This window comes from Myotis myotis, unplaced genomic scaffold (genome assembly GCF_014108235.1).
Source record: "Myotis myotis isolate mMyoMyo1 unplaced genomic scaffold, mMyoMyo1.p scaffold_m19_p_3, whole genome shotgun sequence".
NCBI lineage: Eukaryota > Metazoa > Chordata > Mammalia > Chiroptera > Vespertilionidae > Myotis > Myotis myotis.
This window is the reverse complement of record NW_023416335.1, coordinates 188,630,084-188,654,495: the sequence shown is the minus strand read 5'-3', so window position 1 is coordinate 188,654,495 and position 24,412 is coordinate 188,630,084. Positions and strand designations below refer to the sequence as shown.

General features: G+C 39.4%; 1 protein-coding gene and 1 long non-coding RNA gene across 3 annotated transcripts in view; both read left to right on the top strand.

The window, feature by feature from the left end:
- Positions 1–4,725, top strand: part of LOC118649818 — a 32,085-nt gene extending 27,360 nt beyond the window's left edge. Inside the window, exon 3 of the long non-coding RNA XR_004965752.1 lies at positions 1,722–4,725. This is a non-coding gene — a long non-coding RNA (uncharacterized LOC118649818). The remainder of the gene's footprint in view (positions 1–1,721) is intronic.
- Positions 4,726–7,357: 2,632 nt separating this feature from the next.
- Positions 7,358–23,984, top strand: CREBL2 (cAMP responsive element binding protein like 2). Of its 2 annotated transcripts, XM_036297231.1 has the most exons (5): positions 7,358–7,662; positions 9,713–9,900; positions 16,786–16,983; positions 18,447–18,641; positions 20,912–23,984. In XM_036297231.1, the coding sequence occupies exons 2-5, from the start codon at positions 9,850–9,852 to the stop codon at positions 20,933–20,935; spliced, it is 468 nt and encodes a 155-aa protein (XP_036153124.1). In that variant the 5' UTR covers positions 7,358–7,662; positions 9,713–9,849; the 3' UTR covers positions 20,936–23,984. The 2 variants fall into 2 exon arrangements, with proteins under 2 accessions (XP_036153124.1, XP_036153125.1); XM_036297232.1 differs by lacking the exon at positions 9,713–9,900 and having other exon boundaries at positions 7,360–7,662.
- The last annotated feature ends 428 nt before the right edge of the window (positions 23,985–24,412 follow it).

Sequence of the window (24,412 nt, the reverse complement as noted above, 5' to 3'; positions counted from 1 at the left end):
GGGAGACACTGGAGCAACAAACTCTTAAGACTTTCTCATTCCTACGATCATTATAAAATGAGTCCTGTAACAGACTAGCTAGTTGCATAAACTGTTAGTTCTGATAATACCATCCTTTGGGGGAAACAAGGTGGCTGATCGAATTTAAAGAAGAAAAATGAAAGGAACAAAGAGCTTAGTATTTGTGTGGAAAATATGTGTACGCCTATACCAAGTTCCTATGGATCACGGTGGTTACATGCCCCATAAGTCCTAGTAGAAGGCCCCAGAAAATGGCCGGCAGCACCAAGTCCAGAACAGAAATGGAAACAGAATAATTTTTTCACTTCAATTAAAACACAAAAAAGCAGAAGTGTGATTCTTCATCCACACACAATGGGAGGGGTACCTGAGGCAGTTCTGGGGACTGCCCCTGGAAAGAGAGGTATCCATGTCAGAAACTGCTCGGCAAAGGCCACTCAGGACTTCACAGGTGTGGGGAAAGACTTGTTAAAAAGGGAAAGGCTGAGAAATAGCTTGGTGTGAACCTATAAAAAACGTAAGCAGTGAGGCCAGAATCAACCTAGGCTTGCTTACAAAATAGGAATAAAGGGGTGTCCTTTAAAACCCATTTGAGATACACTTAGAATTCACATAGCAAGCGATGATTTGGACACCTTTATAAATTACAGAGACAGATATGGAAATAATTATTTCTGTTTCCATATCTAACTTTTAACGATAATGTTAGCTAGAACAACCATGCTGTTCTACCAGAGACTGCTTGTTGGTAACAGAAATACAGGGTGAGGGAAAAGTAGGTTTACAGTTATGAGTATGCAAAACACAGAGTTTATTCTTGTATTATTTGTTAATTATTTTCCATATGAACAACTTTTGTCCCACCCTGTACTGTTAGCAGAATTGGTCAGCTTCCATGTAGCAATACCTTCATTCCTATGAGCTAATATTCATGCAAACATTTTTTAGAAACTGTCGAGTCATATTACTACTACTAATATTATATTTTTATCACACAGAATATTAGGTACTGTACCATCCAGGTAACATGGTATTAACCAAAGAAGACTGACATTAACCACCTTCAGACTTAAATGTTTCTGGAAACAATTCTATGCTTAACCAAAAAGATTTAAAGATATGTCCTGAAATAAAAGTCTTCTTATGTAGTTGTGGGAAGCCTTTAAAGTCAAAGGCCTTGAAAATATGCTTTAAAAGAATTCTTTTTTATTATTATTATTGATTTCTGAGAGGAAGGGGAGAGAGAGATAGAAACATCAATGATAAGAGAAAATCATTGATCAGCTGCCTCCTGTACACCCCCCACTGGGGATCAAGCCCAAAACCTGGGTATGTGCCCTAACTGGGAATGGAACCATGACCTCCTGTTCATAAGTCGGCACTTAACCACTGAACCATGCTGGCTGGGCAAGAATTCTTAACCTAACTATGTAAATGAGTAAAAAAAATAAATGGAGATATGTGTTACCAAATAAAAAAATCAGAATAGCCATAATATTAAAAAGTAATGCCAGAAAGAAAGAGTTGAAGCTATTTTCATCTAGCAATAGACAGCACCTAACAAGAGGCAGGAAATATTAACACTTAAATTCTCAAAAATATTATTTGTGGCTTTTTGAAAATATCTTTAGGATCATAAGTACATCTGATAAGGTCCCAATAGTAAATTTTAGGGTGTGGTGTTTTTATTTTCTCCTTAGAAATAGAGAAGATTGAAGCAAAATTTGAAGCAGTTAAAATCATTCAAAATCGAAGACATGGTTCCCCTGCTGCTTTCCTGAAGTCTACGGGTACCAAAACCACATGTCCTCCTGGATAACCTAGGATTCCAGGCTTCTGCTTCTTAAAAATACAAGCTCTGGAAGAGGAGCCCTGTCAGATTTTTATTCAGCAAACAATTCTGGTTTACCAACTCTTACATGGAAACAACAACCTCAAAAGTGAACTTAGAGGAAAGAAAGCTGCTTTTATAAAAAATTTTCTGAACAATAAATGCAGTGTGTTGTTTTTTTTCTTCCTTACTCTATGACATGTACCATGGTAAGTTTAAACTTCTTCAGGTCTGAGTCAGTAGAATGAGATGTGCTTGTTTAATGTGTTTCTATTGAGTAAGTCCTCAGGAGAATTGTGAAAGAAGGTACCTGGTCACTTGTTTCTTCATCTCCCTCCTATCTCCCCCAACCCTAACCCTACAGGTATCTAGTGTTGACTTGCTTCGCTTTAAATGCTCAAAGTCCCACCATAGCAAACATATCTCCCCAAATCTATTCCCTTTTTATAACACCTGTCCTTTAAAGTCAGAATTTTCTTCTTCTACACCTAAACCCCATATTAAACGAATCGTTAGGTAACAAGTGAAAGGGGGAGAAGGAGCACATTCATACTAAAGTGTAAATGACTAATAGCGGTGCTTAGTAAGCCATCTCTTACAAAGGGTAATTCAATTTTAAACAGTTGCTTACAGACCAAATAAATAAATTTTCTATTATTTCCTCAAATAAGGGCACACTTTTTTCTTTTCTACTGAGTGAAGTAAAATATATGGCTTGGGAATAACAGCAGTATTTTAAGTGGGAATGGTAGTTAGGACAATATTAAGAAACATTGTTGAGTTTAAGAAGGTTTTAGTATATTGGTGAAGGGGAAGAGGTAAGGCAAACTCTAAACATGGGAGGTTTTGGTTCCTTGAGCTTCATTTTCTCTTCCTTATTTTTATGCTGATTGTGTCTCTTTTTCCTTCTTTTTCAACAGACTGTTTCAGTCCTTCTTGGAATTATTTATTTATTTCGCTCCTGCTGACAAGCTGGAGGTTGAATTATGTGCTCAGTCTGAAAATGTTCCTTTAGGCTCGTGCCTCTGAACTTTCTAGCCAATGCAGAGTAAATAGGTACTGTGCTGTATGCAAATGTAGGCATATTTGTCTGAGTAGGCCAAAGGAGGGGAGGCATTCTGCAAAATGCCTTTAGAACAGAAACAAACTTTTGAGATGAAATATTTTAAAGCCTCATGAAAATAAACTAAACTCTTCGGGAACAGAAAGTACAGAGGAATACTTATCTATACAATAAATTGGAGAAAAACCACACACGAAGCAAGACGTGACTAATACTTCAGCAGTGAGCTCACCTCAAGCATTTCATGAATTTCACATGACCCACCCACTTTTTCTCAGTACCTCTCAAGATTACCATATCAGCAGCAATAATACTCTGTTGTTCTGAGTGCCAGATTTACATATCAACGTAGCCATGGCATTCCTGAATGTAGAATATTGTACTGTTCCCCTTGTTTGTGGTTTCTATAAGGTTAATTTTTGTTCCCTTACCCTCCTCACTTAATCTCATGCCACCCCCTACCTCTCTTCAATCAGAGGTTTGTTTATGTCTATGAATAGTTTTCCTCCTTTCTCATTTTCTGTGTCAAAATTTGAACTATCCACAAATTCACTGTACAACCATGCTGCTTTTTAAATTTTTTATTATTCAGCTATAGATGATCAACTCTTTGAAAAGATAAGCCAGGGACAGAAAGTAACAGCTGGTCACTTCTAGGATGGCTCTGGGATACCTTCTTTCTCAAATATATGGTATGTTAAGGTGGGTCAGAAGTTACCATGGTAGATTTCATGGCTACCTTTGTTTCTTTCTTGGCAGGCTTTGTTTTTAATTATTTCTATTTCTAAATTGGAGATGGGGAAAAATCTCCATGCCAGAACTGAGTCAAGCAACTTTCATTTCCAATGAAAGTTTGGAAAGGGCTAGATAATTTTTAAATTCATAGACTCTCATGTGTCAAATTTAATGGAAAACCAGCTGGAGCCTAAGAAGCTATTTTAATGAGCTTCCTTTTTCTCTGATGTTTCCCCAGAGGCATGTGCCAAGCGGGCCCATGTGGCCTAGGGAGTAACATGATCATCTTGGCTCTGTTTAGACACCTGTGCTCTTTTAGCCTAGTGGTAAGAAGAACAGAAGAGAGAGGGATGAGGGCATGGAAGGCATGCAGGCCTAGTGGGCGTGGGTGTGTGCCATGCTGCTTAGGAATTCACTACAAGAAACTCCACAGCAGCGGCAAAGCCTGATGCATCATAGGCCAACAGTGCCTCTGTGTGGGATTTCTGAGAGTGCATGAAATGTGTCTGTGTATGTTGGGGAGGGAAAAATGGGGGGAGGAGAAAATATGCATTTTTAAAAGGGATTGCATGCCTTTGAGGTTCTTTTTGAGAAGGCGATATAGGGAAAAATGATTAAAAACCATGAATACAAAGTATGCCTGGGAGTCGGAGAGCATATTTTTCTTCTAAACTTCTTCCCACTCCTTAAAGAACATACATTTGCTGTGTTCACTTTTCCTTTTCTAGCAATCAGTGTGATGCTTGGCTCTCCCTACCCACTTAACACATAGATATTAAACTTGATCTGTATTATTTTTCACCAGGAGTCTTGTTTAGTGATTATTCATAGTCTCCTGTGTGTGTGAATTTCTCCTTCCTGGATTATACAGTTCTTGAGGGTTTATACTTATAGAAGTTAATATTCACTCTTGTTCTTCCTCACCAATTTGTTACTAATTCTGGGTATTTCTCTGCAAATGTTGAACATATGACTACACAATACTTTTTCATAAGATTTTCTTCCACTTACAATGTCTTCTTTTATGATGTGATTAAGTTTATTTTTATAAATTAAAAATTTTTAAAAATAAAGTATTTCCACGCTTTCTAAAGTGTTTATAGTTTTTTTAAATTTAATTCCTATTTTAATTGTGTAATATTTCATATGTACAGAGATACAAAGAGGATACACAACATACATCCCAACCAAAAGATTTAACATATTCGCTTCATCTCTTTAAAAGTTAAATACATAGCAAACCACCCAGGACCCTTTGAATCTCAGCTCCCCTCCCTCCCTAGAGAAAACCACTCTCCTGAAGCTGGTATACATGCTGCCCCTGCAAGTTTTTAGATTCCCACTACGTGGTTCAAACAATCTTAGACCTCCTTCCCGAGGGGCTGGCAATTGGGTCTGTGAGCTGCTCACACCCAGCCAAGCATGGGTGGGTAAGTTCCATTACAAAGGGCTGGATGCATTTTTCTTTTTTATTGAACTTCTTGGGGTGACATTGGTTATTAAAATGATATAGGTTTCAGGTGTACAATTCTATAATACATCATCTGTATATTGTATTGTGTGTTCACCACACCAAGTCCAGTCTCCTTCCATCACCATTTATCCCCCCAATGCCCTCTTCTACCTCGCCTCAACCCCCTTCGCTTCTGTTAATCACCATACTGTGTCTATTGAGGGTTTTGTGTGTGTGTGTGTGTGTGTGTGTGTGTGTGTGTGTGTATGTTTTGTTTTGTTTTGGCTTAATCCCTTCACCTTTTTTCACCACCATCCCCCCAACAACAGTCAGTCTGTTCGCTATCTATGAGTCTGTTTCTATTTTACTTGTTAGTTTATTTTGTTCATTAGGTTCCACGTATGAGTGAAATCATATGGTACTTGTCTTTCTCTGACTGCCTTACTTCACTGAGCATAATGCTCTCCAGGTCCATCCATGTGGGTGCATTTTTGTCACAGGAAGGAAGAGTGGCAGAGAACTAACCCAGGAGAAAGACAGTTCCACCTTGAAGAACAGGGCCTACAGGCAGCGAAGGCATACGGAGGATGCAAACGGAGGGCAGGCTGGGCACAGGATGAGGAGGCGAGGAGGTGGAAAGGGGCTCTTGGAGGTGTTGAACAAAAGGGGTTTTAGGTGAGGAAGAGGCAGAGAGCCTGCACGAACACAGACTTTGGCCCCCTTGATCCTCAAGAGAGGATGTAGCTGGGCAACTCTCAGAGAGCCAGGTCTGGGCCCCACAGTCACTACCCTAACATGCCAGACCCCTTCCCCACCTCAGGACCCGCCTAGGCTGCATTTACTTGGAAGAGGTTACCTTCTTCATAGAGCCTTTGAAGGACTGCATAGATCACAGAGATGACTCAACTTGCCTGTCAGTGCTCTTACTCAATTTGGAGTTGCCAAATACAACAGAAGACACCCAGTTAATTTTCATTTTCACACAAAGAATACTTTTTTTTTTTTTTTTTAGTAAGAACGTGTCTCAAATATTGCATGGGACATACTTATACTACACAAAAGGTATTTATCTGAAAATCCAACTGTAAGTGAATGTCCTGTATACTTACTGCTGAATCTGGGAACTCTGTTATCTCCATTGAATTTTGGAAGAGTGTGAAAGGGATCAAAGGGCTCTCCAGGATGACATGAACGAACACACAACCTCTGTTCAGTCCTCAATGGCCTGATATGGGCTGGCACAACAACGAGCTCACAGACTTTATTAAACCAGGAGGGCACAATGACACTCATTTTTTCAATGGCTTTATTGAGATATAATTCACATACCATAAAATGTACTCATTTAAAATAAGTGGGTTTTAATATATTCACGGGGCTGTGCAGCCATCACCAGATCAATTTGGGGACATTTCAACAGCTCAAAAAGGAACCCGGGACCCATTAGCGATCACTCCCCCATCCCGGCTCCCCGCCCTCCCCGTTGTTCCCCAACCCTTGCCCCCGCCAACCACTCAACTTTCTGTGTCTTTGAACTTACCTATTCTGGACATTTCTTTACAAATGGAATCTACAATATGTGGCTTTCTTGTCTGGCTTCTTTCATTTTGCATGTTTTCCAGGCTTATCCACAGTGTAGCGTGCATCAGTACTTCACTCCTCTTTATGGTCTGGTAATATTCCTAACAACGCACTACCATTGGCCTAGTCATTCATCCACTGGAGGACACTTGGTTTGCTTCCACTTCCTGACTATTATGAATAAAGTTTCTAGGACAGAACAGTCGTGTGCAAGGTTTCATGTGGACATGCGTTCCCATTCCTCGGGGAATTGCCGGCCATATGGTAACTCTAATATCGGGAGGAACCGCCAAACTGTTTCCCGAAGCAGCTGCGCCTTTTCAGTAAGAAACCTTCCGGGGATCCTCGGGGTCCCCACCTCAGGGCTGCCTCCACGGGGCCCCAGACTCCTTCCTCCGGGCGCCCAAGCCGCTAGGATCCCCAGGCCCAAACCTCTCCGGGAGCGACTGTGGGAAACGCACTTAGGGCCTCCCGCCTGGCCCCGCCCCCGCAGCGCTCGCAGCCGGAGGAAAACAGACGCTTGGCGGAGGCCCTGTGGACATTGTAGTTTCCTTCCTGGTCTGCTGCGTACAGACTGGGGTAAGGGAAACTACAATCCCCAGAACACCGCGGGGCTACGGCGGCCGGAGGGGCCATTCCGCGTGCCTCGCTCCCGCCCACCCAAGTGTCCCGGCAGCTCTCCAGGGCGTCTGTAAACACACCCAGACTGTCATGGAGGGGGCGGAGGGGGCGGTGGCCGCGGAGGGAGGCGTTTTGGGCCGCCTCCAGGGTCCGCTCTGCCATTCCTGAACTGGTCCCTCATCCCCGTGACTGTGGCATCAGGGAAGCGAACTGTTAGGCGAGAGGAGGCAGTCAGAACCATATCCCCTTCTTCCCCCGGGGCGGGGGCCGGGCCGGGCCCGGCCGGCGGAGCTGGGAGGGCAGGGGGAGGGAGCGCCTGGCCAGGCTGGCCTGCCTGCCGAGATGGATGACAGTAAGGTAAGTCCTGTGGTTTGCACGCGCAGCTGCCGCCGCCGCCGCCTGCTTGTCGCTAAGTGCGGGTCCCGCCGCTGAGCCTTAGCTCTGTAGTCCATGCCAACACCCAAGAAACACCTGCCGTAGGTGTCCCCGCGCCTTCAGTTAGTACCCAGGGTACCCACCCAGGAATTCGGGGGACAGCGGGCCGCGTTGTTCCCCAAAGGGCCCTCTCCTCCGGGAAATTTTCACTCTCGGGGCAAGCCTGTTTGTCAGCTTCTCCAGGTAGTGCCAACCCTAGTCCTGGACTCGCCGACCGAGATACGTGAAGGAATTACTTTGCTTTCCCTTTTTGCCTGCCCTTGCCCCCGCCCAGCCTTTCTCTAGGTTAGAGATCTTAACTAGGACACCCTGAACCAGCCCTGTTTCCCTTGACTGTTCCCCTTTCTTCTCTCCTGCGCCCTTACTCAATGCCCCATTCATATAATCAGTTCACTCCCCCTCTGAGCTATTTTCCTGTGGTTGGTTGGAACACTTTGCTAAGCTCCTGTTGCTATTCGTCCAGAGTCTGGAAGCTAACCTCCTCTGGAAAGCCTTCTCTAAGAAAAGTAGTGAATCCCTTCTTGTTCATCTGTCTTAATAACCCATCACCACCCCCTTTCTCTCTCCAAATCAATTACCCTTATGACTATAAGAGCAGTGTACATTATTGGTCATTCATATGTATAACCTTTTTGTCTTTTTGTCTATCCACGTTAGTGTTGACCAGTTTTATTTCACGAAGATAGGGATGGTTGGCTTATTGATCATCAGACTTACAGGATTTGCCAGTTTTTGAAGTGGGAATTGCTCCTTCCCTCTGCTCTCCAGAGGTCTTACTTTCTTACACTCTTCAGCATGCTGCTGGAGGTAGCCTTTTTCTTTGTTTGGGTGCCCTTTTCCCCTTGCAGGTAACCAGTAACATTTTGCTGCTGTCCAATTTTGGTTTCACCTATCAATCAGAGAAATTGGAAAGATTTCCAGCTTCTCTGTACTACTGTTGGTGTTATTCTACATGATCTCCTCTTCCTGTACCTGCAGAAGGCTCTGAGAAAAGTGATAGAAGGGAAAGCCCAACACAGTACTCTGGAATTGGGACTCACCTAGAGAAGCAGTCTGCTTGTGAAGTAGTAAACCCCTCCTTATAGGAAGTGGTGTTTCCCAGACAGAAAGGGGGAGTTCTAAACGTTCCAGAAAAATCAGAAAATAACTTTTCCAAAAAGCCTTTGCTAGCTTGCTCTTTCAGTGTTAATTTTGAAATTAAATCCACATATTGTATCCTTTATCTTTCCCAGAAAATAATGTTATGGCTGTTTAAGAATGCCAAAATAACATATTGTTCTTTTTTTTTTTTAAATTTGAGACTCTCACAGAATAGTCTACATAATTTTCAGTTGTTTCCTTTTCACACCTTTGAAACATTTAATAACTTTCTCAAAGTCTTCAGTAATCTCAAAGAAGTCCAAGAAAAATGCTTAAGATTTTGAGTTACTTTACTTAGCTATAAACCCACATAGGAGTTATTTCTAAAACAAGCAAACCCTTAGGGGGTATAAAAAAATTTTATTGTTTTGCCTAAAAGAATGAAATTAAATTTCAGGGGTAGACTATTCATATCTTACTTCCTATAGGGTCCCAGGTACACAAAATAAATTGGGTTTTCATTCTTTATTAATTCATTGTTTTAATGAAAGAATTTAGAAACCAGCAGTTTCTGAAATCTTTAATGAGTGTGGAAAACAAAATCCATTTCAGATGTCTATGGATGAATAGTGTCTCTGTGAATACACCACTTTCACTTTGACTGCTTGTCATAGGTTTGGGTGAGTAATATTTAAGTGTCATGTACAGAAAGACTGGTCTGCTTTCCGCAGTCAGACAGTGTGAAACAGCCCTTAAGTAATAAGGCTTTGGCAGTGCCCAGTCCTGCCTTTCTCTGGGCTCCAGTTGTTATAGTCCTGCAAAATTGTATTGTCTTCCTAGTACATACAAACATCCATACTCGCACACATAACACACTTCTTCTTCACATTAGGTATGGGTGATGGCGTCTCAGGTTCCATTGTTCCCTGAAGGGAAGGTGAGGATTGGGGCTTGGACGTATGGGATCTGTGCTGGTGAGAGCACAAAGGATGACAAACACTGACAGCAAGGCCAGGGAACAGGAAGAGGATGAAGCAAGCAGGAGCAGCAATGACAGGAAGGCAGTATTTGAATGAGCAGGTAAAGAAACAGATGATGATCATGGGAGGCCCTCCCTTTAGAAAGATTCTGCATCCTGAGTTGTTTTCATCGGTGGTGATAAATGAGTTGGCCAGGAGCTCTCCACATTCTGCCTTGTGGAGTAAGAGCAGGACAAATCTGAATGTGGGTGCAGCTTTGCCTCTCAAGTGTCTAGGATTGTGCCTAATACCGCATAGAGTACTGGTTGTTAGTAGTGATTGAATTGAGTTGGAACAGAGTGGCATTACAGAGAATGCCCTAATGTACCTGGGCTTTATTAATGTGTTTCATTGAGCCAGCCAGCCAGAGTATGCAGTTCAAATACCGAGTCGATCCCTACTAGGTTAGTTGGGAAGGAATAAATCTTGGCTAAGTTATTTTAATTTTTCTGAACTTACATTCTGCCCGTTGAGTGGTCTAGTACCTTCTTCACAGGCTTTGTTGAGGCTTAGAAATAATGCCTCGAGTGCAGAGTCTATAACACATAGTAGGCACTCAGAAACTGTTATCATTATTGTATCACCTTGCAGTGACTTCCTTGGTCCTCAGCACAGTGTAGTAGGCACCTAACATGCTCATTTTACTAATTCTTTTTTTAAAATACATTTTTATTGATTTCATAGAGGAAGAGAGAGAGAGAAACATCAACAATAGAATCATTGATCTGCTGCCTCCTGCACAACCCCTATTGAGGATCGAGCCAGCAACCCTTGACCAGAATTGAACCCGGGACCCTTCAGTCCCCAGGCCCACCAGCTAGGGCTCATTGTACTAATTCTTAAGTGCATTCTGTTGTGTAACTTTTGTGGCTCTGTTTACTTCTGAACTACCCTTTGCTCCTAACTATGCCCCCAAATGGGATAGGGGCAATGGGATGGAACATGATATGAACTTCAACTGTGCCCTAAACCAGCAGTCGCCAACCAGTGATCCTCAGACCACTGGTGGTCCGTGAGGTCTGAAAGGTTGGCGACCACTGGTTTAAGGAAACCTTTGGAGCAGCGGTCACCAACCGGTGGTCCGTGGACCACTGGTGGTCCGTGAGGTCCAAAAGGTTGGCAACTGCTGCCCTAAACTGTCAGATTATGTGAGAGAGGTAGTCTCCTGAGCCCACCTGCATGCCCACCTCTACAAAAAAGTGCTTGTTCTTATGAAAGCCTTTTCTCCCTGACCTGCTCCATTCAGTTACAAAGAAAATTGAAATGCGATATTTCCAGAGGCTTTGATCATAGACAGAAGGCTCTTGTTTTATATTTGACTTTTATGTTTATTGAGTGAATGAATGAATGAGTAAATTGAAATATCCTAGACCAGATATGTTCTTGCCGCAGACTATGAATTGATAAAAGACCACCATACTTTATTGCCCAGCCTGACAGTTTAGGGCATCAAGTTCCAATTGAGGGGCTGATGAGAGGGTGGCCAGCTGCTGGTCACAATATGTTTCTGTGGGCTACTGTTCTCCTCCATACTTCCTTTCCACCTGCCTGACCCACAGTTATCTGAAAGTGAGGTTTCTTACATCTTCCTTAGGTTAGAAGACAGGTTCTTTTGTTCCATTCAGTTGTTGTGAGTAGTGCTAGTTCTTGCAAAAATTTTAAGTTAGTCAAAAAAATCTCTTTGACGTTCCCAGACCTGAGCTTTGGCCCCTGAAGTCCCCACTATTGGCCCCTTAGCCTTCCTTTACAGTTGGAGCTACCCTCCTTGGGCAGCACCACAATGCACAGACATTTTCTCCCTTTTTTGTTTTTCTATTCCATCAATACTTTCCACAAGACTAAGACAGACGAGCCACCTCATCTACTAAATAAATACCTGACAGTAGACATTAATATTTTTAAATGCCTGCCTTTCCGATCTAGGTTACATGAACATTTTAACCAGGTTGCCTCTACAGATAGTTTAACCCTAAGGGGTAATTTTAATACTACACAAACCAATTGAAATTGGAGTTTAAATAATGTTTTGCTCTTCTCAGAAAAGTTCATTTTTTTGTTAATTATCAGACATTTGTTGGACACCGAATATGTATAGGCACTATGCTAAACAGTAGAGATACAGGGGTCTATAAGAGTTTGTAACTATTCTCAGGAGTTTATATTGCAGTGGACAAGGCAGACACATAGGAAAATAATTACCATATAGTGAAGTAAGAAATGAAGGCAGTAGAGGCAAAGTGGTTTGGGGGTATTAGAATGGATGCCTAATTGTCTGGGTATGTCAGCCATGGGTCACACAGTAGGAATGAATCTGTAAGGAAGAATAGGAGTCCCCCAGAAAATGAGGAAAAGGGAATATCCTGTTCTAAAGCTTATTGCACTGGCAAATAAGTATTTTGTTACAAACTAGAGCAGGAATTGGCAAATTTTCTATAAAGGGCCATTAAAGTTGTTTTAAGCCACCAAGTTTGTGGTAATGGTTACAGCAGCCACAGGAAACTCGTATACTGGATGTGGTGACCTAGTAAGCAGTGCTGAGCCAAAGGTCTTCTCTTGAGCTTGAGATTGACATGGCCAAAGGGCCATTAAAGTTCATCCTCCCTGTAATGATCAGGTATTACTCTTTTACAGTGAAGAAAAACACACCAAAATACACTAAATTAAAAATACAATCATAATAAATTGAAAAGAAAGGTTTGTTTGGCAGCTCTTTGCAAGATGAATAACTAAGGAAAGGGGGGTAGAAAAGGAGGGTAAAAGGGGGGGGGTAGGGAGACCCATTGGGAACCTATTGTAATAATCTCTGAGGGCCCTGCCTAATGTAGGCAGTAGGAATAGAGAAGAGGAGATTTTATAAAGTAATAAATTGGCACGACTTCAGTGGGTGGGTGTGGAGATTCACAATAGGTAAACAAAAATTTCAAGGAAGCATAAAATGAACAGGTTTGTTACTTAACCTCACCACTGCCTTCCCAAGTGCCTAATGCCACAGTGAGCTGGATTAAATGAATGACTCCATAGCATTAATATAGCAATGTGTATTTAACACCTGTCAGTTTTAGGTAGAGCCTTTTTGGGGAATTATATGTTCAAGTTAAAGAGTATTACCTAGGAACCTAGGGAGAAGAGTCATGCTTGGTGACAGTGAGTTATCTTATGACAAGTTGCTATAATGCAAATCAAAGGACTTGGGTCTAGACCAGTGATGGTGAACCTTTTGAGCTCGGCGTGTCAGCATTTTAAAAAACCCTAACTTAACTCTGGTGCCGTGTCACATGTAGAAATTTTTTGACATTTGCAACCATAGTAAAACAAAGATTTATATTTTTGATATTTATTTTATATATTTAAATGTCATTTAACAAAGAAAAATCAACCAAAAAAATGAGTTCGCGGGTCACCTCTGACACGCGTGTCATAGGTTCGCCATCACTGGTCTAGACCCTTCTCTGACATTGAAAATCTCTGAACTAAAATTTTGTCATCATAAAAAAAAATTGTCATATATGAAGTAAGGAGATCGCTATGCATATCTGTGTGTGTGTGTCCACTACCAGCACTCCCGTATATACAATTATCCTGCCCTTTATAATGTTATTGTTTATTTCCTGTCTGCTGTGTTTCACAAGTCTAAATACATTAAAGTAAGGACCCTATCTTATATTAATATTCCTAGAGTTTTACAGTGTTTGGGGCATAGTGGTTGTTGAATAAATGAGTTAATTGTTCCCCTTTCCCTGAAAAAGATGAGGATGTAGGGTTTACCTTACCTGAAGTGGTGCAAGGTAGTATGAGAGAACATGCCTAACTCAAGGCCTTGTCCACTGTGAGTGCGCCCTCCCTGCACACCCTGATTGAGCCCTGCATTTAAGTTGTTCTTGTGCCTAAAATGAGTCAAGCGCCTTTTGAAACAGGATTTAATCTGAACCCTGGAGACCTCCTCTTTTCATAAGCCCCTGAAGAGAACGCAGCTACAGTCATGCCCCCTCTTTCTGCGGAAGGTAAACGTGTTGACTGTGAAGCCTGTGCCCTCTGCGCTCAGGCCTTTGCAAACTATTCTGTCTTTCTCTATAATGGTTAAATTTAGAATTATCAGGAACTCTCTCTTGGCTGAATCCAGTCGTTTTATCTTAATTCCCAGCCTTTTTGAACACATAAATTAGAAACATTCAAAAATCACAAAAAATACAGATGAGAAAAAAAAAGCTGCCTCACAGAAGAAATAGGAGAGAGCAAAGGGACAATGTGGTTATCACTGAGTTTGTGAAAATTTTATGAAACATAGGTAAGAATTATTTTTGGCCCAGGGATATTTAAGGAATTTGTGAGGTTGATTTCAGTGTTAGTTTCTGGTTCCTAATTTCTAATTAACTTCCCCTATTCACCCCACCATCTTTATGGCTTATGAAATATATAAAGTTTTGTTAACTACTATAGTTGGCAACTAGTATAGTAACCTACATTTGTATAATAACCTTTCCTTTACAAAGTGCTGTCACACATTATTATACTTAAAATTTACAGTAATCCTGTGATATACTTGACTCTCTTGAAAACTGTACACTGATGAGATTTTAGCTTGCACCAAAAGCCAAAAATTCAATTTATTCCCGAGGAAAAGTTAAGCTAGAGAAGTGGTGTTAGGTGACTTAAAATGTAATTTTACAGAAGGTGACATAAGATACAGGAACCCTGGATTCATTTACTCTGCCTTTCTAATAAAAAAAGGAATAAAATAGTTCCAATTTAAATATTTTGCTACCATGAAAACTAAACAAAGGGTTATAACTTTTGTTTGATTTTTATGACTATGCTAGGTGTGTTTCAAAAATCAATGAAATCTGTAAAGTACTTTGTGTTCTCTTGTTGGCTTCTCAAAGCAGCCACTCCTGCATTAATTAAAAACAGCAATATAGATAGTGTTGTGTGATGACTCATTTTACAACATAAAGAATAGATGTGATTACTATTTATTTCACTATAGACAAGAGTTTCTGCTGTAAATATATTGCTTTTTAAAAGCTGTAGCAAAGCAAGTACACTCTGTTTTAATGGAGGGCGATTTTAAAACATTTTATTAAAATTGTGCAGTTGATGTGATATAAGCATAATTTAGCCCATGGTAATATTTGGACCAACTAGTCATCCTGGAATTGCTAATCAAATATTTGACCCTGAGGGAAAATTTCCTGAGACATATATTATTATATTGGAACAAAGACATGATGATGCAGAATAGAAAGCTTTAAAAGACAAGTTTTTGAAAAGTTGAAACTAATTTGGGAGTAGTACTGAAGCAGCTAGCTTTCAAGATGGTGGTGGAAAGGAAAGACTTTTTCCCCCCTTCAATTTCATTTCAGAGCCATCCTATAAAATGCTAGATGCAGTGGCTAACCATCATATTATGATACAGGGTCTGTTAAATGTGGCTGATCCACATTTAAAGTGTGGTTTTCTTGACCCAACCATTATTCTTAGTAATGATCTGACCTTTATAGGGCATTGTTAGTGTATGATATTAATAATGATTTCAAACAAATCCTTTGAGTTTTGTTACCTGGGAAAGCTTCTGCAGGTATTCTAATGACCTGCCAGTGTTTGATTGGCATCTTCTCTTTTAGAATGGCCTTTAAAGCGTCCGCAATATTCCTTTCAGTATACTTTTTATTCCCTGAGGGTAACTTTCAGAAAGAACTGGACATCATTCAGAACCTCGTCAGATAAACAAAGTGGATAATCCAGTTGTTTGGGAATTTAAAGAAAAATCTATTGCTCTAAAATAACGTAGCCTCCAAAGGCATATTGAATTGTGGCTTGTCAGAAATTGGCTCCTGAAGCACTTTCCAAACAAGCTTGTTCATTGTAATAAATGTACTCTCCCCCCCCCCCCCCCCGAAGGACTTCTTTAAAAAAAAAAGTTATTTGATGTGTAACTTCAGGCTCATGTATGTAAAACTTCATCATCCTCATGGTTACATCTTGTATAAGAACCTGGGGAGGTTCCAAAGCTAAACAATGAAGGAGATTAAGTTACTTTGCTAGTCACCAAATGCAGGTAAATGAATATCAGGTAGAAATCTCCTGAGACAATGTAGGAGATTTTACTGTAATTATAGGTTTCTAAAAGCAGGAGAGAAGCCTTGTATGCATATATGCATAACCCATAGACACAGACAGTAGGGTACTGAGGGCCTGGGGGCTGGGGGAGGGCCGGAAAGGGGGGGGAGGGGACATATGTAATACTTTCAACAATAAAGAATTATTTTAAAAAAATAATAAATAAAGGCAGAAGAGAAGTATCCTGAGGATTTCAGGGACTGCCTGTGTGTTCCTTTGAGCTCAATACATTTGAAGAGGGAATTTATCGTCAAATTGCTTAGGATACCTATTTGTTTATATATATACATAATTTTACATACAAATTTTGTTTTTCTGATTGTAAACATTTAAAAATCATTAAAAATACAGGTGAGAAAAAGCTGTTTATAATCATACCTATCAGAGAAATATATGTTGATCTTTTGTTAATAACATCCTTTCTTTGTGTTGTTTTATAACATTGAGATTATACTGAACTTACAATTTTGAATATTGATTTTTTTAACTTACTATTTTATCAAGTCAATAAAAATTCGGCAATCTTTTAGTTTTTATTATCCAGTTACATATGGCTTATAAAGTTTATTGTTAAACTATCTGAATTTTATTATTGAAGAAATAATGAAAACTTATATTACTTCTGCTCTCAAATTCATAATATCAAAGGTACCAGAAAAACCAATTATGAAGCAAAGCCTCATAAAGCATTTGATGGGATTATGCTTTTTGAGTTCCATTCTTCATTAATTTATTATTATAAATATTTTCCATGCTAGTATGCAGCCATAGTCACTTTCCTAGACACAGAACTAAGACAAAAAATTATTTCTTCTCTCTCTTGCTGAAGGTGATTGGAGGCAAAGTAAAGAAGCCTGGCAAACGTGGTCGGAAGCCAGCCAAAATTGACTTGAAGGCAAAACTTGAGAGGAGCCGGCAGAGTGCAAGAGAATGCCGGGCCAGAAAGAAACTGAGGTATCAGTATTTGGAAGAATTGGTATCCAGTCGGGAAAGAGCCATATGTGCCCTCAGAGAGGAACTGGAAATGGTAAGAAAGTCTGTCAATAAATGCATGAAAAAAATCAACCTAAGCTTTACAGTCAAAGCATTAAAACATGAAGAAACCAGTTTTCACCTATTGATTCATTTGACAGACATGGGAAAGCATATTTATTGGTCATTCAGGATGTGGGCAAATAAGCATTTTCATACTCGACTAGTAGGAGTGGAATGTACATGACTATTTCATTGAAGGAGTATTTATGATAGAAAAATAATGGAAAATAACCCAAATATACAATAATAAGGGGTTGGTTAAGTAAATGTTATTACATTCATATATTGGACTACTTTGCACCCAGTAAAAATCATAGTACACCTATATATTTCTTGATATAGAAAAACATTTACAATATATTGCTAAGTGGAAAAAGCAATATAACAATATGCTACAATATGAATAGTATGATACCAATTGTTTAAACATTTATTTATTTGGCATGTTTCATTCTTTCATTTATTCATTCAGATTTTGGGTGGTGGCTGGAGAAATGTAAAAGAGAATAGGTAAAAGAGAATTGAAACCCCATTACTGTGAGCTCAAGGGAGGAGGTGACAGGTTGGAGAAGAGAGAAATAATAGTACCATGATCATTACAAAACTAGGACAGGCAACCTCCACTCTTTAGAAAGTATGAAAATACGGTTAGGGCATAAAGAGAGTTCAGATATACACTATTCAGTAATTTTTTTTTTTTTTAGTATACTGAATTTGACTTATGCTATAATTATTTCTCACCTTCTGTAATGTAAGCCACTTGAAGGCATAGTCTTTGGAGTAATTAATCCTTTTATACCCTAATTCCTAGTACACACTCCGGCACTCTGGTAGAAAGTAGATGCCCTAGCTGGTTTGGCTCAGTGGATAGAGCGTCGGCCTGTGGACTGAAGGATCCTGGGTTCAATACTGGTCAAGGGCACATGCCCTGGTTGTGCGCTCCATCCCCAGTTGGGGGCGTGCCCGAGGCAGCCAATCAATGATTCTCTCTCATCATTGATGTTTCTCTCTCTCTCTCCCTCTCCCTTCCTCTCTGAAATCAATAAAATTATATTATAAAAAAGAAAGTAGATGTTTAGTGAATGTTTATGAAAGAGAGAAAGGAATTACAAAAGTATTTATTTTAGGAATAGAAGTAATAATGTGATCATTAGCCAAAAGAGATGAATACTAATTGGTAGCGCACTGTGGGGAGACATTCTTTTAACCAGAGGGGCCTTTTTAATCTGTGCAATACTCCAGTATGTCATCAGAAGATTCAGCAGCAGTTTCCACCCTCTTGTGAAAGATGGCAGGCCTCATCCATGTCCTAGGTTGGAAATAGGAAGTACAATGGAGGATGGAATTCCCAGCAGCCAATTTGACTTGTTGACATGGGAGTTCTTAGCATTTCTACCAGTAGTTCCTGAACTCTGACCAGTAAAATTTTACTTAAATATATTTCACATATTTCAGTACAAGCAGTGGTGCATGGCAATGGACCAAGGAAAAATCCCTTCTGAAATAAAGGCCCTACTGACTGGAGAAGAGCAGAGCAAATCTCAGCAGAACTCAACCAGGCACATGAAGGCTGGGAAGACAGACGCTAACAGCAATTCCTGTGAGTACAGCACCTGGAGAGTTTCTGTGTATGTAGAGGAGGGTCTTAAGGTAGGATTTCTATTGACCACTTGCCTACGTATGACTTTTTTCCCTCTGTATATTTATCTTTAAATAAATAAAATGTTGATGTTTATAATACACTAATAAGCAATTGAAATGAATAGATTATAAATACTGAAATGCATTTTACATGGGGTCTATAAAGTGCAACTGATAAATTTATGGAAATATTTTTTTATTATGTTGACCTACTCCATAAATGGGAGTATACCATTCTAGTTATTGTTAATAATAATACCTTTTATTTGTATTTTGCATTACAGTTTGCCAAGTATTTTCACTTAAATTAAGTATCTTAAGTATTTCCTCCAATAATTATGTAAAGGTGTTACACTTTTTATTTTATAGATGAAGAAATAGCAGAGGTGTATGTGCCAGGTCCTCACCTAGTCCAGGCTGTGTCTTGTATAGTGGCCCATCACTATAAAGAATTATTTTATTAAGGCAAAAGTCACATAACATAAAATTAATATTTTAAAGTAACAATTCAGAGGCATTTATTACATCTAAAATGTTGTGCAACCACCACCTCTATCTCGTTGCAAAACATTTCATCACTCCAAAAGAAAATCCTAAACTCATCACAGCAGTTACTCACTATTACCCTCTCCCTCCAGCCCCTGGAAGCTATGAATCTGCTTTGTGTCTCTATGGACTTATCTAATCTGGACATTTCATATAAATGGATCCTTCAGCATGTGACTTTTTGTGTCTGGCTTCTTTTACTTAGCATAATGTTTTCAAGGTTATTCACATTGTAGCATATACCAGTACTTCATTCCATTTTATGGCTGTATAATACCCCTTTGTATATGGATACCACAACTTGTTTTCCATTCATTCATTTATGGATTTTTATTTCTATCTCTTGGCTATTGTGAACAGTACTGCTATGAACATGCATGTACAAGTGTGTGTTTGAGTAACTGTTTTCAATTCTTTTGGGTATATACCTAGAAGTGGAATTGCTAGGACATATGGCAGTTCTATATTTAACTTTTCCAGGAACCACACAGTTTTTCACAGTGGCTGAAATATTTTACACTCCCACCAGCAGTATATGGAGCTTCCCATTTCTCTACATCTTTTCAACACTTTTTATTTTCCATTTTTAAAAACTATAGCCTTCCTGGTGGGTGTGAAGTGGTGCCTGATTGTGGTTTGGATTTGCATTTCTCTAATGACTAATGATGTTGAGCATCTCTTCATGTGCTTGTTGACCATGTGTATATCTCCTTTGAAGCTATGTATCTTTAAGTCCCTTGTCCATGTTTTAATTGAGTTCTTTTTCATTTTATTGTTCAGTTGTAAGAGTTCTTTATGTATTATGGATTCTTTTACCAAATATATGATTTTCAGATATTGCTCCCATTCTGTAGGTTTTCATTTTCTTGATAGTGTCCTTTGGTGCACAAAAGATTTTAATTTGGAGGAAGTCCAGTTTATTTTTCTTTTGTTGTTTGTGCCTTGTATGTCATATCTAACAATCCATTGCCAAATCCAAGATCATGAAGATTGACCCTTATGCTTTTTTTCTAAGAGTTTTTTAGTTTTAGCTTTTACCTCTAGGTCATTGATCCATTTTAAGTTAATTTCTCTATATGGTATGAGGTAGGGGTCTAAATTAATTACTTTGCATGTGAATATCCAGTTGTCCCAGCCCCATTTGTTAAGGAGACTGTACAGATTTTAGAATGAAGATGTCATGTCATTGATTTCTTCATCATTGAGGTTGCTTTGGGAGCACTTGAAATAGTTATTAGGAAATATCATAACATTTTATTTTTAAAAAATTTTTATAAAATTGAAGTACTGGCTTGTTAACTTTTATTAGATGAGGTAATGTTTGCTTAATCTAAATTGAATTAAGGAAATAAAAAGTTTTCCTTCAGTCTGTATTTTAAAATAGCCTTCCTGTAGATAGCAAACTTTAAGTTTTTTTTATTGATTTTTTTGGAGAGGGGGCATGGGAAATATATAGAGGGAAACATTGATGTGAGAGAGAGACATGGATCAGTTGCCTCCCCTATGCTCCACACTCCCCAACCAGGGGTCAAACCTGCAACCCGAGCATATGGCCTATCAGGAGCTGCCCCTCGACCTTCCAATGCATGAGATGACACTCCAACCAACTGAGCCACACCGACCAGGGCTGGATACCAAACTTTAAAAAGTTTTTTCATGCATTTTTAAAAACAGATTAAATTTCATTGACTTTAAAACCATTCTTACATTGGTAACTTTGATTTGTTTTTCAGGGTGAAGATCATATAAAATGTTGAGTCAGTGATTGAAGTCAATATCCTGATTCCTAGGAAGGATGAATAGACAAGATTGTATTACTACCTACTGCTCCACAGTCATCTCTGTAAATCTGCAGTTTCTACCAAATGTGTGATCCTGGATCTCAAAGGATTTTGCTTTAACTTTTAACACTTAGAAAAATGTACAAACATTCTGGTTGGCATTGCCACCCATGGCATTTAATATGTTGTAATGCTTGAAAACACAGGAGTAGAGAAAAATGGGTAAAGATTGTATTTTTGCACCTTAACTCCACATTGCTTTATTGGTTAATTTATATTCTTTCCATGTAATTGTATGTGTATATGTGTTTAGGTGTCACCTCCTTTCATGTTTTTGATTGCCCTGCAAAGAGAAACCAAATGGGCTGATGACTAAGTTCTTAGCCTTAAGGACCTAATTTTATTTCTTTATATGTACTTAATAACGTCTATTTTCTGCATGAACCAAGATTTCTCCTGTGAGCCATTCCAGCATAAGCTGTGAATCTGTATTAACCAATATATACATTTCTATTTTTATAATCCATAATGATATGCCAGTTTTAAATAATGTACATGTTAACAGCGTCCATCAGAAAAGCCCTCAAGACAGCCTCTGTTTAAAACTTTTGTTGCTGTCTTCTCAAACTGTATTTAAAACAGTTTGCTAGGGCCTAATCCATACTTGGAGAATAATTATTCAAATCTTATTTTTAAACAAGAAATAACCTTTTAGGCATTTCAGAAGCATACATCATCTTGACAATCCAGGGTGTATACGTATGTATGTGTTTCTATTGTATGTCTATTGTATGTGTATGTGGGGAGGGCAGGAGTGAATGTTCACACATATTTCCTTGTGTAGTCAACTAACTTGGAAAATTTTCCTAAAGAGAATAGATTAAAATTAGCTGCTGAGATTGAGTTTCTGCCTCAAGAGATCTGGAACAAAATGAGGGACAAACTGCTGATGGACCTAATGGCTGTAGCCATAACCAAAACACTTACTCTGTTCCTTGACATGGGTTTCCTTATGAATGTGTTCTGAGCCAGAACGAAACACACTGTAGGTGTGCATCTGGTTCAGGCCCGGCTACGCCTCCACGCTGGAGTGAAACACTGGAGCTAGAGTTGTGCGCAGCACCACACTAGGAGGTGCACAAGCGCAGAGCAGTCCTTTCCAGTTCCCATCAAAGCGACATTCACTTCTCCCTGGCCGCCAATGGAGGGATGGTTGAGGAATCCAGCTCATACTATGATACGCTCAAATAGACCTAGGAATCTTCTGATTTCCCCATTGAGAGTCTCTCTCTTCTCTTTCCCATAGTTAAATCAGGAGTTGTGTGCCCTGTTGCTGCTAAATTATAATTGTCCTTGGCTCTAATGAAGCAAATATTTGGCTTCCAAACAAAATATGTTTTGTTACGAAATGGTCTGTGAGGAGGAACATGAGATAGACCACACAGTTTCCGATAACAAGGTACTTCCCCACCCCTTCTCTTAGGCTATGCATTTGAATAAAGTGCCTCCCCTTAGCTGAGTTCCTAAAGATCTCTTGTGCTTAGGTTGCAAACTCAGATCTCTAGTCCAGTCCTGTGCGACTACTGATATACCACTAGCCCAGACTGTTGGGTCTCTCTATGTTTTGGTGGACAGGGGGGTTTAGAGTATTTAATGTCTTTTTAGGATCACAAATATAGATAAAGGATTGTTAATATTCAGGCTTTCAGAATTTAAGTGTTTTAAATATAGTGTTCAGGTTGTAATGGGTCTGTTTTGCCATATGGTCTACTCAAATGTATATTTTTTATTTTGCAAAACAACCCAAGCAAGATGTACTTATTCTGTGTTACTTTGTTTAGTACCTTTTGAATTCCCCAGAAGAGTTGTTTTCAAAGCAAACATTCCAAAATGAATGTGGCTCTTCAATGGAATGTCTCCATTGTGCTTGAAGTATTTCTTCTCTGGTTGCAATTTTAAATTACAGGGTCATTTATCTGAGCTATAGCTCCCCCAACCGCCCCCCCCCCCCCCCCAAGCCCCAGTACCTTTACAAGAGCAGTGACTCTGTCCTCAGGTCAGGTAGAAGATGTATAATTTGGGGTTGAAAGTAAATTACAATTTATTTGAGTTTATTCCTAAACCTATCTATTGGGTCTTTTGGAGTAGATCAAAACCAAGAGAAAGTTCCTTGGTTTTAAAAAGGAATGTTTGATTGCTTTGGGAATTGTGCTCGCTGCACGCTTTGGCCACTTGAAGCATGTCAATAAATGTCACTGATTAAAACAGCTGGAGCATTTCTTTCCCCATTTCAGTTAGGGAGCAGCACACGGACACCTAGCATCTCTCATGTCCCTGTAATGACAGGCCGAGGGGGCACAGCGCAGGGTGAGGATCGGTGAGCTCCGTCCCCCTGGAGCAGTGCTGTTCTCCTCGCTCTCTGAGTCAGAGGGATGTTCTCTTTTTCTTTTTCACCCACAGAAAGGAAGTTAAGGGGGGAAATATGTTTGTATATTTAGACCAGTCATAATCTGTCACTAATTTAGCATAGACCTGCCATATAATACGGTGGCTGAATATAATACAGAATAAGTCTGACCAGGCCAAGTTTTAGGATATGGTTGAAGTTCTTAAATTTTTTTTCTATTTTATCTAAAATATTTCTGTTGTATTTAAATCAGAATCTATCTTACTGCAGCAAATTCATATCACAGTTTACCAGCTAATTGGCAGTATTTATCAGCTTCACCATTTAGCATTTTCTTTTATCATCTTTGAGTTATGATAGACTTGATTTGGCTTATTACAAAAAGTGTAGGTTTAAACTGGACTTGCCTTTAGTTAAAATAAAGGGAAACATAAATGCTATATTTCACAATAAATCAGTTGCTTATTATTAATTACATATTTAGTTTTAAGGGAGAGGAAGATTACTGTTAAACCACATGGTATTTGGGGGCATTGAAGGGATTTTTCTTTCTCTGAAGAGCATTGTACAATTATATTTTTATGAAAAATAAAATATCTTCACCAGAGATATCTCAAATTGTCTGTTTCACTATACTGAATTATGTATAAGAATAAAGTAGTGAGAAAGTGTAAGATTTAGGCAGAAAACTGGTCTTGGATCCATTATCTGAGTCACCCTGAATTATTTAATTTTTCAGCCTGTTTCCTCATCTATTGGAAAAAGAGGGGGGATGCCCTTGCCGGTGTGGCTCAGTTGGTTGGAGCATTGACCTGTACACCAAAAGGTTGTGGGTTCGATCCCTGGTCAGGGCTCCTAGGGGAGGCAGTTAATCAGTGTTTCTCACATTGATGCCTCTCTCTGCCTCTGTCTCTCTCCTCTCTTCTCCTCTCTCTGGAATCAACTAAAAAAAAAAAAAAAATGAGAGGGTAACTTTCCTAGAATAAGTAATTGGTAAGCTAAATACAAGATATGAGAAACTGCTTCTTATGTGGTAAAGGATTACA